General features: G+C 42.8%; 1 protein-coding gene across 1 annotated transcript in view; it reads right to left on the bottom strand.

The window, feature by feature from the left end:
• Positions 1–1585: 1585 nt before the first annotated feature.
• Positions 1586–13850, bottom strand: part of PIGL (phosphatidylinositol glycan anchor biosynthesis class L) — a 70790-nt gene continuing 58525 nt past the window's right edge. Inside the window, exons 5-7 of the mRNA XM_072138400.1 lie at positions 5143–5174; positions 2568–2701; positions 1586–2327 (exon numbers count right to left, since the gene is read on the bottom strand). Of these exons, the coding sequence (XP_071994501.1) occupies positions 2202–2327; positions 2568–2701; positions 5143–5174 (292 nt within the window). The 3' untranslated portion in view covers positions 1586–2201. The remainder of the gene's footprint in view (positions 2328–2567; positions 2702–5142; positions 5175–13850) is intronic.

Raw genomic sequence — 13850 nt, 5'->3', positions numbered from 1 at the left:
GCTCCACCCTAACCACACAGGACGGGAGCAATGTGATGGCTGTGTAGTGGGTCGGGAGCTTCAACATTGTATTCAGCTCAATGTGAGCACAAGTGTCCCACGTCCTTGTGTTGGGGGCTGCTGCATCATATAATGGATACAACAGCGGTTGGTGGTTTGCAGGTAACAATATTACCACTCGTGACACAAATCGTGGAGTCAGACTAACTAAATATGAAAAGTGCTAGACGCTTGATTCAGCGATATCCCTCTATTTATACAGAGCTTTATATGGAGAGATGAGAGCAGCAGACACCCCCAGCATAATGTAAGGGGAAAGCATAGATTGTAAAAATCAACACAGCACAAAGAATGAACTATATATATATAATCTCCCCAAGTTATGTACAAGATAGGTCCCATAGGTTTGTTCCAAAGTTGAATTTGTATGCAAGTTAAAACTGTATATTTTATAATTGTAGCTCCAGACAAAATGTTTTTTTTGCCCCAGTGACAATTGGAGTTTCAAAATTTTTAGCTATAAGGGGACCAAAGATTATGAATAAAGCTTCATTACAGACACCTTACAGCTGATCATTGCAGGCACTATAGTAACATCCAGAGAGCTTCACCACAGGTCACAGGGGTCCGTCTTTAACTACGGGTTGTCTGTTAAGTCGGGTGTCCTTAAGTAGGGGATCACCTGTATATGTTATATATATATATAGATATAAAACAAATTGAACAAAAAATTGGATACAGGTGAAGGGGTTTTGTGTGGGGAGATAAAAATCTTTCCTAAATGTATACCAAGGCCAAGTATGTGGCCCACCATGTGGTCACCCCATGCAATAACGCACCTATTCTTATTAGTCCCCAAAACTCGAATAGGAAACAAATGTACCCCCCAACAGGAGGGAAAAAAAGGAACAGACTAGAAAGATGCATATACAGGTAAATCTTTATTGGTAACACATATTCACAATAATGTGGACGATGCCAGCATTAAATGGCGCCGTCCTATGGGTATCAATTGGATACAATAAAAGTATAATAAAAACACGAGTGGTGTAATACAGAATAAGAAGAAGCGGACGGACCCGGACAAAGTGCAGTAACACCGGGGGTGATGAAGGCTCGCTCCGAGCCCAAACGTACGTCGGGGATGCGGCCTCTCCCGGACAGTGGACCCCTTTACGACTCGGTAAGAACTGGTCTTCATGTTTTGCAGCCACTAGGCTATGCAGCTTACATATAGGATAGCGTTGTCACCATTCACAACAGGTGTCATCTATTTTTGTTAAAAGCACATGACCCAACAGCAGGTTTTAGACCTATGCTAGCCCAGTTATTTGCCATTTAACTTTTCTTACCTACCTGTTACTGCACTTTGTCCGGGTCCATCTGCTTCTTCTTATTCTGTATTACACCACTCGTGGTTTTATTATACTTTTATTGTATCCAATTGATACCCATAGGACGGCGCCATTTAGTGCTGGCATCGTCCACATTATTGTGAATATGTGTTACCAATAAAGATTTACCTGTATATGCATCTTTCTAGTCTGTCCCTTTTTTCCCTCCTGTTGGGGGGTACATTTGTTTCAGATATAAAACAAACAAGATGACTCCAGAATGTTCTTGGAAAATTTATTAATAGTTCGTTTACTGTCAGATATACATTAAAAATCCAGTGACAGATTGGTCCCATTGTAATAATATAATTAAGACTTTTGTCAAAGCCAAAAGTTTGGTTGTAAAAAAAGATGATTTAAAAAAAAAAAAAAAAAAAAAAAGGGTTGGGGGGGGGGGGGGGTTCCCAGCTAAAAATATTGAGGACCATTCCTGAGGATAGAGCCTCAATAATAGATGAGTGAAGGTCCAACACCCTTCATGGCTCCTTGACGTACTATTCCGTCATGGGTTGGTAAGGGGTTAATAACAGAATAAAAACCGGAAACAGTCAGCGCATTGAACCATTCAAGTGAATAGAAGCTGATCTGTAGTAACCTGGTCTGGCCACTACACAGAGAAGGGAGCTGTCTTCTTCCCATATCATATCTTTCTCTGTGTATCACATGCTGAGAACCTCGGATCTGTAGGGGTGCTGGGTGTTGGACCCCACCAATCTGCCCACAGGACCCCTTTAAGGTCATGTAACGCCCTGGATACCAGAACGGGGTTGTATACGAGAATGTCCATTGATCAGGAACAGCACATGCTCAGCTTTCCTTTTCTACTTTCTTGTCATGTAAAAAATTCAACGAATTGATCATCATGTAGCGTGAGAAGAACAGGTAGACGTGACGAAACCAAAGAAGTTGGCTCTGGTGCTGCCGCATTGCCTCCTGGAACACAACAGAGATGGGAATAATATGTATTATATAATACAAAAGAGATACAAATACTGTACCACAACACAGAGGCTGCGCTGATACTACCCAAAAACATGGGTCCATCACATTCTACCGGAGGGTGGAAGGGTCAAAATGATGAAACAAGACAGACAATCGGCCCTCAGGTTTGTAGATGGTTACATAGCCGTATTTGGCAATATACATGCAGCGATGTAGAAGAGGAAGTGTTACCTTTCCCTGTTGGTACTGACTTCCCGATGATATAACGAGAACGTCTGGGCCGGAGAACCGGCTCAGCGGCAGATCTAGTAGCGAGATGTATTTCCTGAATATATTCACCGACTCCAGCAGCAAAACTGAGCATCCTGCGAGGATCAATACAGACAGAACACCCATTACTTGTCACAACGTGCAAGTCATATTAAGAAATGTATAGTGTTGAGTAGATGACACAGGATAAGATGGGCATGATCTGCAATACAACACATGACCTGTCAGGCTGGTGCCGTGCGGGGTATATTTCTTTTGGATATAACTCGGGAATATAAATTTCACATACATTTTTGTCAATCTTACATTTTTGGGAGTGGGGGTTAAAATCTTTAACACCAAAATCACACATGGTAATCTTCTTATATTTGTTATCCATTGCTTCCTTTCTTCTAAAATCAACTTTTTAAATTATGTTAATTAGGCAGTTCGTTCTTCAGGGGTGGGGTGATACCAGAACCCCTCTGTGTGCAGCTTCAAAGGCTGTTACACCTTCTTCCCTCTCCGTGCTCAGCACTTCTCCCCTCCCTTAGTGAGAGAGGGGAGAAGAGAGGAGAGAGGGGAGAAGAGAGGAGAGAGAGGGGAGAAGAGAGGAGAGAGAGGGGAGAAGAGAGGAGAGAGAGGGGAGAAGAGAGGAGAGAGAGGGGAGAAGAGAGGAGAGAGAGGGGAGAAGAGAGGAGAGAGAGGGGAGAAGAGAGGAGAGAGAGGGGAGAAGAGAGGAGAGAGAGGGGAGAAGAGAGGAGAGAGAGGGGAGAAGAGAGGAGAGAGAGGGGAGAAGAGAGGAGAGAGAGGGGAGAAGAGAGGAGAGAGAGGGGAGAAGAGAGGAGAGAGAGGGGAGAAGAGAGGAGAGAGAGGGGAGAAGAGAGGAGAGAGAGGGGAGAAGAGAGGAGAGAGAGGGGAGAAGAGAGGAGAGAGAGGGGAGAAGAGAGGAGAGAGAGGGGAGAAGAGAGAGGGGAGAGGAGAGAGAGGGGAGAGGAGAGAGGGGGGAGAGGAGAGAGGAGAGAGAGGGGAGAGGAGAGAGAGGGGAGAGGAGAGAGGAGAGAGAGGGGAGAGGAGAGAGGAGAGAGAGGGGAGAGGAGAGAGGAGAGAGAGGGGAGAGGGGAGAGGAGAGAGAGGGGAGAGGGGAGAGGAGAGAGGAGAGAGAGGGGAGAGGAGAGAGGAGAGAGGAGAGAGAGGGGAGGGGAGAGGAGAGAGAGGGGAGAGGAGAGAGAGGGAGAGAGAGGGAGAGGAGAGGAAAGACAGAGGAGAGAAAAGACAGAGGAGAGAAAAGACAGAGGAGAGAAAAGACAGAGGAGAGAAAAGACAGAGGAGAGAAAAGACAGAGGAGAGAAAAGACAGAGGAGAGAAAAGACAGAGGAGAGAAAAGACAGAGGAGAGAAAAGACAGAGGAGAGAAAAGACAGAGGAGAGAAAAGACAGAGGAGAGAAAAGACAGAGGAGAGAAAAGACAGAGGAGAGAAAAGACAGAGGAGAGAAAAGACAGAGGAGAGAAAAGACAGAGGAGAGAAAAGACAGAGGAGAGAAAAGACAGAGGAGAGAAAAGACAGAGGAGAGAAAAGAGTAGAAAAAAGAGAGGAGATAGAGAAGACAGAGAGATGAGAGAAAAGAGAGGATGTTTATTATGAAGGGACCTGATCTTCCAGTACTACACAGAGAGTCTCTGAACCCCCCTATATACTAGCAGACATCTCCCTGTATCTGGAGTCCTTGCTGCCATCATACAGCCTGCGTAGTGTGTGTTAACCATTACCCGGGCTGCGGCTCTGACATCTTATGACCCCGGGCCCTGGCACAGCCATACAGGCGGCTGGTGACATCAGGGATACAGCAATAACACCATGTATAATGACAGAGGTAATCCAAGAGATGGAGCTCTATCCATGGGAAATATGCTTTTATATGTTACATTGTTATACGTCATGCGGCTGATGGGATGGTACTGCAGAGCCGACCCGTTATCCTGCCATCATCAGGCCCAGTGCAGCCCAGAACCAAGACATCCTCATGGCAAATGTTATCACAATCCACAGATCATATCAGTACTTGTCCAGAGACATAACTAAAGAACACAGTAACAGCCCAACATTACACATTGCTCTCTGATATTTAATGCTTCTGTGCACTGTTTTCTCAATAATATATATATTTGTTTCCTTTTCTATACTACTGTGTGCAGGTAAGGCTCAATTCACACGGCCATAATTGTGGCCATAATAGAATGAATAAGCCCAATTTCTACGACAGTCACCTTCGCCCTCCAAGTTCACACGCTGCTGGCATGGAGCTGGATAATTTGAAATAAAGTTTTATGAGGTAGTGAAATTATTCAGAATGCTGACAATGCTGGCATTCTTACAATTGGCACAGCATAGGCTATAGGAATCTGTCACCGGCTAAAAATTACATTCCTGGTGACAGGTGCACGTTAAACAGGTTACTACATAATCTCATGTAAGCTTGGTTTTGGAGAACTTCAAGAGATCCAGGTACTGGTGTCATGATATACCCCTACACATATACAAATGGGTAACTCATACCTTCAGGTAACTGTCCAGAGCTGTGAAGGGATCTACAAAAAAGGGAAAAAAATACATGTATTTGATATACGGTAAGTACTACATGATAAACCTTGCCTGGTGCTGGTGCTGGTGTTTTTGTCTGGTTATGTTGGGAGAACGTTGATAGGTGACTACAAGCAAAGGATTTAGTGAAATACAAAACACAACCCCTCAATCTAGTACAGACGGTCCCCTACTTAAGAACACTCGACTTACATACGACCCCTAGTTACAAACGGACCTCTGGATATTGGTAATTTATTGTACTTTAGTCCTAGGCTACAATAACCAGCTGTAACACTTATCACTGGTGTCAGTAATGAAGCTTTAGTGTTACTCCTGATTCTTATGACAACCCAACATTTTTAAAATCCAATCATCACAGAGACCAAAAACAGTTCTGTCTGGGATTACAATGATAAAATATACAGTTCCGACTTACATACAAATTCAACTTAAAAACAAACCTCCAGACCCTATCCTGTATGTAACCCGGGGACTGCCTGTATTAGACTCCGCCCCTTAAGCCACCTTTCCTCTGCAGCTACAGCTATGATATTGAGATGTTACTATTACCGGACATTGAAAAATTATAGGCCTATAAAAGCAACTCAATGAGGAATTTTTATACAGAATGATGGGGTTGGGGATCACTTACTACCACATACCCCTCCATTATATACCACTAATTGAAAGCAATACCCAATTTACTGCTTCTACATTTAATCCCTTCCCGCCGCAGCCCTTTTTCATTTTTGTGTTTTCATTTTTCACTCCCCACATTCAAAAATCTATAACTTATTTTATTTTTCCGTGTACAGAGCTGTGTGACAGCTTATTTTCTGCGTAACAAATTACACTTCAAAAAGGTGGTATTAAATATTCCATGCCGTGTACTGGAGAGCGGGAAAAAAATCCAAATGCAGTGAAATTGGTGAAAACACACATTTGCGCCATATTCTTGTGGGCTTGGATTTTACGGCTTTGACTGTGCTCCACAAATGACAGGTCTACTTTATTCTTTGGGTCGGTACGATTACAGGGATACCAAATTTGTATTGGTTTTATAATGTTTTCATACAGTTACAAAAATAAAAACCTGTACAAAATTTTTTTGGGGGATTTTGCCATGTGCTGGCGCTAATAACTTTTTTATACTTGTGTACATAGCTTTGGGAGCTTTTGCGACTTTTGATGACGTTTACAATGATATCATTTTTAGGACTGTACGACCCTTTGATCACTTCTTATAGAATTTTTAATATTTTTTTTAAAATGCCATTTTCGACTTTGGGCGCTATTGTCCATTATGGCGTTAAACGCAGTGAAAAATAGTTATTATATTTTGATAGATCGGGCATTTTCGGACGCATCTGTTACCTAATGTGTTTATGATTTTTTACTGTTTATTTATATTTATATCAGTTCTAGGGAAAGGGGGGTGATTTGAATTTTTATGTTTTTTAATTATAATTTTTATTTTTACTATTTTTCAGACTCCCTAGGGTACTTTAACCACAGTATATGGGGATTTTCCTCCTCATTCATTACAATGTGCTGATAGCACATTGTAATGAAAGGGTTAACACGAAGCAGCCTCGGGTCTTCGGAAGACCCAAGGCTGTCGAGGTGACAGATTGCCACTCTTCGATGATGTCACGGAGAGCAACTTCGGTGTCCACGACCGGCAGGAAAACACCCGCGATCGGTGCTTGCGATATGCTGCCTGTATACAGTGTCTGTTGATCCTCTTAGCGAGAAGCCGGACAACATAGTGGCTCAGCGGTTAGCATTAGCATCTTTTACAGACTACCAAGAAGAGTGCTGTACACCGTATAGTGGTTGTTCTTGGTATTGCAGCTCAGTTCCAGGGGGTCACCAAAAAGCATCACACAATTCAATCTAATTCAGGGTTTTGTGGAAGTGAGAAACCAGGACAAAATGTTCCTCATGGCTACACATCCCATGGCCTACGGAGCTGTACATGCGACACATGATCATGGAGTGTTCCCAAACTCATTTTCCCTGTAAAACTCTGCCTGGGCTTGTGATTCCAGTTAGGCCAAGTCTACTGAGAGTCGACGCCTTCTTAATGTCTGACTATAGGACCCGTGCCAACTAGAGGAAAGGCTCAGGCTGACGGATTGGGTTACAGAGGAGCGGAAGGTTGTAGTCTAAAATGTAATTTCCACTGATATCCCGGAGAGATGTTGTGTAACCTAGCAGCATCACGGAAAAAACCTTGGCGTGATCCTATCACAACTGCATCAAACCAGGTCATGGTGGCCTCTGTTACAGGGCTTTTATTACACCCTCTATTGGTACAAATTCGGAGTAGTTTCTTAGGGAATATTATACTGATGACCTATCCTTAGCACAAATCATTACTTGAGACTCCTGATGGTCCCACGGATCAGCTGATCCACTGTCAAAAGTACTGCAACTTTCAACTACTACACTCAAATGGAAAGAAAGCTGCAGTACTGTTGATGGCCACACACGATGTATGGCGCTTTACTGTTGTAACTAATGAAGATACCCAAGCACTCTTCAATTTCCCACACTCCCATACTAATGAATGGAGTGGCAGGACACATACTCAACCTGCCCCCCTCCCCATTTTCTGGATGGCTGGGGGTCCAATCATGTAGGGGTTCCAGCAGTCACACCATCTCTTGATAGATAATAACACAAAACTCCTTTAAGAATATGTTGCCAGAATCAAAGGGCGATCAGAATCCATCTTGATAAACCAGGGACACTTCCTCATAGATCAAGGCACCGTGACTGTGGTAATCTTCTTATATTTGTTATCCATGACCTCCTTCCTTCTGAAGTCAACTTTTAAAATTATGCTGATGAGCATGAAGGACTGAGGGGGCTTTACTAGAGTCACTCCGTGCTACAGCTTTACAGGCTTTTACACGGTTTTCCCCTGCACTTGCCCTCTCCCTCTGCCTGGGGGATGTGTGTGCTCCAGTACAGAGTCACAGCCTGTGAAGCTATAGCATGGAGGTATTCTGGTAACACCCCCCAGAGCCTTCTGGCTCTTTAGCATAATAATAAAAGTTGATTTTAGAAGGAAGGAGGCCATGGATAACAAATTATTTTTACCACAGTCACAGTGCCTGGATCTATGAGTAAGTGTCCCTGGTTTATCATGGTGGATCTTGATAGATTTCCTGAAAAATCCCTTGATCAGATCAGAGGTTACATTGCGTTTTAGCAGATGCAGTGGAAATGCAATGTAACCTCAGAATGTAATCAAGGCTGAAGCATTGTCTGAACGCGCCCTGAGTGTTCATGATAGATTTGGGATAGTGGAAGGAATCTAGAATGATGTCGTATTTGTTGGAAATACACTTATTGCAGAACTGATGAGAAGAATTGTTTATGCCTCTTGTTACGGTCACGTGAAATGTTGGATTTTCCATCCTGGAGAACATCAGATCTTATGTAATTACATTTACTCAGGATCCATCATAAAGTAGTTACATCTCAGGCACAATCACCGGCCATTGTCTGCAGAGATGAACACAAGGAGATTGTACGGAGGAACATGATGTCTGCGAATGTGACAGAACAATGGAGGAAGTCGAGTGTCGTGCAAGTAACGTGGAAGATAGAAGTTATCAGAAATGAGTACGCTTGAATAATTACATTTTTCACACAAATGATTATAATGACTGAGCCGCAGAGTAAGAGAAACATTTTATAGTCACTCTGCAGCAAAATCACCAGCCACCACAATGAAATCAACACTGGAATAAGGGAATCTGCCTAAGGGTGATGTCACACGTGGCGTTTTTAGTCCGTTTTTCAGCCTGTTAAAAAAAATAAAAACGCATGCGGTTTTTCCCATTTTTTTTCAATTATCTGAAGATAATCAGGAAAAACCGAGAAAGACCATAAAAACGGATGTGTTTTCAAAATGCACGCTTTTTTTAAGGGATTGCAAACATGCTTAAAAACTTAAAAATGTTGTTATTGTTAACGCCGAGTGTCAACGCACCCTCAGGGGCAAGTAGAACCTTCGCATTGGATCTGCAGAAGAAAACGGACTTGTAGTAAAGTTTTAAAAATGAAACTTCAAGCCGCTAAACAGTCAGCATGCCTCCGTGCAGCTGGGCTCTAGGGTCCCACGCCTTTTACTTTTACCTGTTCTGAAAATGTCAGGTGCTAAAGCTAGTGAAGGGGTCTGATGACTTGAGTCCACTGGGACCCCCCCCCCATATGCATGCATATAGTATATCAAGCTTCACTGCGCATGTACTGTGCCCTCTTTCAGAGAGAAATGTACATATATATAGTGGTCCTTTTTTAAAATAATAAAAAAATATTTTAAAAAATACCTCTGCCTCACACGGCTTCCTCCCCCCTTGTGCTGCTCGTCTACCGGCTTGTTCTGATGACTCATACAGTGCGATGATGATGATGATGATGTGATCACACTGCAGGGACACAGAGGGGGCCCCACACAGGAGCTCATAGACGGAGCCCTGCTCTATGCACTCATTATCAGTAGCAACTGTGCACTAAATAAGCAGACGCTATTGATTCTCGTGCAATTTGGAGCTGGATTTGGCAGCTTGGCGGTGGATGGCACCCCTGTCGGCTGCACGTGGGGAGACCTAAGCTGCTATATCTGTCCATAAAACGGCAGGAGATAGAGGGTCATGTGATCTTTAACGGTCCATGATCAATCGCCCTGCCAGGACCTTGTGATTGTATTCATAAAATACTATAATTAGGTCCTGGAAGGTAGGGCATGCACATGGACAGCTAGACATCGTATATCCCTCCATCTGCGGCCATTTTATGGACAGGAATGAGCGCTGATAAGGTAAAAGAAATTCCTGACCCAGTTGGATTTACTTAGAAATTTTAACAGAGGTTATTGGTAAGTCTTCTTATATCCTGTCCTCTACATATTACAAGAAACATAAAAATTAAGTGGCCAACCCCTTTAACACCATGGTAAATCCACAGCAATTCTACAACGTGTACAAATAGGCATAAGAGACAAACCAAAACAGTGGTGTCAAAATCAGCTGTATGTACACGAGATATAATAAATCTCTGAGCTTATTATTGTCCTATTGGACACAGTGGATTTTCTGAGCGTATTCTGGATTGTGGGCATTTACCCCATGGAACGTAACTTCACGTCATGAAGAATAATGCATAAAAAACCCATAAAAACCAAGGTGTAACAAAATGCTGCAGTCACTAAGGGGTTACATCTGGCGGCTCATATAAAAATAAAGAACACCTTGTACAAAATCTTGTATGAAGATAAAAGTACATGAGGCGACTGACTGTACAGAAAAAATAATAATAGCGGAGACTAAAAAGGGCCAATAGTTCTTGTACAAGTAAATCACAGCCCCGGACGTGAAAGCCTCTGGTATCCAAGGCCGGAGAAAGCAGCTGCCACAGTATCCGCGATACCCATCTGCCGATGGGTTAATGAATGGCCTCTTATATAACAGTTACCATGGAAACCAGCAGCGCCGAATTCACCAATGTGGGGGAGCTCAGTACTAGGAGGATTTTAGCTACACAATGGAAAAGCCCCATACAACAGCATGAAAGAAACATTAGATGGACGCCGCGCAGGGCCGTTACCTCCAAATTTGGGGAGAAAAAAAAATTCTCCTTCTGAAGTAGAATGGGACAAAGTACAGCCGCACATCACCGCTTACAATGAAAGAGGCCCCGGACCCCCCCCCCAATCCATCATGTCAAATATTACACGGGCGTCACAGGTCACGTGGCATCCAATACAGCGGTGTTCACACAGGTCATTGCTGACTGCAGCTTAATGCAAAATCCTACAAAAACACTGCAAATATAATAAGGTAGCAAAAAAAAAATTACTAAAATATCAGCAAAGCAGGTGACTGCTGGAAAGGACGCGTCATTGATGGCGGAGAGGTGACAATACACGCAGGCGGCTGCTAGAGACGGCACACAGATGCGGCTCCACTAGGACACATTGTAGAGATGCAGGTGCCCCGCTACCATGTTACCGCAAAAAAGTCTCACCCATATAATGCCAGGCAGGGTAATGCCAATCCGACAGCCCCTGTTATAGGCAATGGCCTCCAGGGGGTCCGTCTGTGTAGTCTATCCCCTGCAGCATTTGTATTTCTGCTCCCATAATAGATTAATGTCCCAAAGGAGATGTGAACAAAACCTTACAAAAAAAAAAAGTATTTACAACCCCCCCCCTATAGAGGCACATGGGGTCTGTAATGTGTATGTGAGACTGTATGAAGGACAGGAGACGGATAACATGCTGCATCCTCCCTCTCCTGATGTAACTGTATGAGACATTACTAAGCAGAGGCCCAACTACAGAGATCTGTATCTATCGCCCCTTCACCTTCTCCTAAACTATAATATCATGTGTATTATTCTTGTGGCTTCATGTTGGTGATATAACATTGCTGCCTGCGTTATCACTGTTTGCTGACATTCATTATTATTATATTTATTGTTTTTATTGTCTGCATATTATAGCATCACTGCTTATTATTCCTATATTGTGACATCACTGTGTGCATTATCCCTGTACTGTGACATCACTGAGTGTATTATCCTTGTACTGTGACATCACTGTGTATATTATCCCTGTACTGTGACATCACTGTGTGTATTATCCCTGTACTGTGACATCACTGTGTGTATTATCCCTGTAGTGTGACATCACTGTGTGTATTATTCCTGTACTGTGACATCACTGTGTGTATTATCCCTGTAGTGTGACATCACTGTGTGTATTATTCCTGTACTGTGACATCACTGTGTGTATTATCCCTGTACTGTGACATCACTGTGTGTATTATCCCTGTAGTGTGACATCACTGTGTGTATTATTCCTGTACTGTGACATCACTGTGTGTATTATCCCTGTACTGTGACATCACTGTGTGTATTATCCCTGTACTGAGACATCACTGTGTGTATTATCCCTGTACTGTGACATCACTGTGTGTATTATGCCTGTACTGTGACATCACTGTGTGTATTATGCCTGTACTGTGACATCATTGTGTGTATTATCCCAGTACTGTGACATCACTGTGTGCATTATCTCTGTACTGTGACATCACTGTGTGTATTATCCCTGTACTGTGACATCACTGTGTGTATTATCTCTGTACTGTGACATCACTGTGTCTATTATCTCTGTACTGTGACATCACTGTGTCTATTATCCCTGTACTGTGACATCACTGTGTCTATTATCCCTGTACTGTGACATCACTGTGTGTATTATTCCTGTATTGTAACATCACATCACTGTGTGTATTATCTCTGTACTGTGACATCACTGTGTGTATTATCTCTGTACTGTGACATCACTGTGTGTATTATCCCTGTACTGTGACATCACTGTGTGTATTATCCCTGTACTGTGACATCACTGTGTGTAGTATCCCTGTACTGTGACATCACTGTGTGTAGTATCCTTGTACTGTGACATCACTGTGTGTATTATCCTTGTACTGTGACATCACTGTGTGTATTATCCATGTACTGTGACATCACCGTGTGTATTATCCATGTACTGTGACATCACTGTGTGTATTATCCCTGTACTGTGACATCACTGTGTGTATTATCCCTGTACTGTGACATCACTGTGTGTATTATCCCTGTACTGTGACATCACTGTGTGTATTATCTCTGTACTGTGACATCACTGTGTGTATTATCCCTGTACTGTGACATCACTGTGTGTATTATCTCTGTACTGTGACATCACTGTGTGTATTATCTCTGTACTGTGGCATCACAGTGTGTATTATCCTTGTACTGTGACATCACAGTGTGTATTATCCTTGTACTGTGACATCACTGTGTGTAATATCTCTGTACAGTGACATCACTGTGTGTATTATCTCTGTACTGTGACATCACTGTGTGTATTATCCCTGTACTGTGACATCACTGTGTGTATTATCTCTGTACTGTGACATCACTGTGTGTATTATCTCTGTACTGTGACATCACTGTGTGTATTATCCCTGTACTGTGACATCACTGTGTGTATTATCTCTGTACTGTGACATCACTGTGTGTATTATCTCTGTACTGTGGCATCACAGTGTGTATTATCCTTGTACTGTGACATCACAGTGTGTATTATCCTTGTACTGTGACATCACTGTGTGTAATATCTCTGTACTGTGACATCACTGTGTGTATTATCTCTGTACTGTGACATCACTGTGTGTATTATCCCTGTACTGTGACATCACTGTGTGTATTATCCCTGTACTGTGACATCACTGTGTGTATTATCCCTGTACTGTGACATCACTGTGTGTATTATTCCTGTACTGTAACATCACATCACTGTGTGTATTATCCCTGTACTGTGACATCATGGTGTGTATTATCCCTGTACTGTGACATCACGGTGTGTATTATCCCTGTACTGTGACATCACTGTGTGTATTATCCCTGTACTGTGACATCACTGTGTGTATTATCCCTGTACTGTGACATCACTGTGTGTATTATCCCTGTACTGTGACATCACTGTGTGTATTATCCCTGTACTGTGACATCACTGTGTGTATTATCCCTGTACTGTGACATCACTGTGTGTATTATCTCTGTACTGTGACATCACTGTGTGTATTATCCTTGTACTGTGACATCACTGTGTGTAT

Source organism: Engystomops pustulosus, chromosome 2 (assembly GCF_040894005.1).
Source record: "Engystomops pustulosus chromosome 2, aEngPut4.maternal, whole genome shotgun sequence".
NCBI lineage: Eukaryota > Metazoa > Chordata > Amphibia > Anura > Leptodactylidae > Engystomops > Engystomops pustulosus.
The sequence above is the reverse complement of the archived record's forward strand: the minus strand, read 5'-3'. Positions and strand labels throughout refer to the sequence as shown.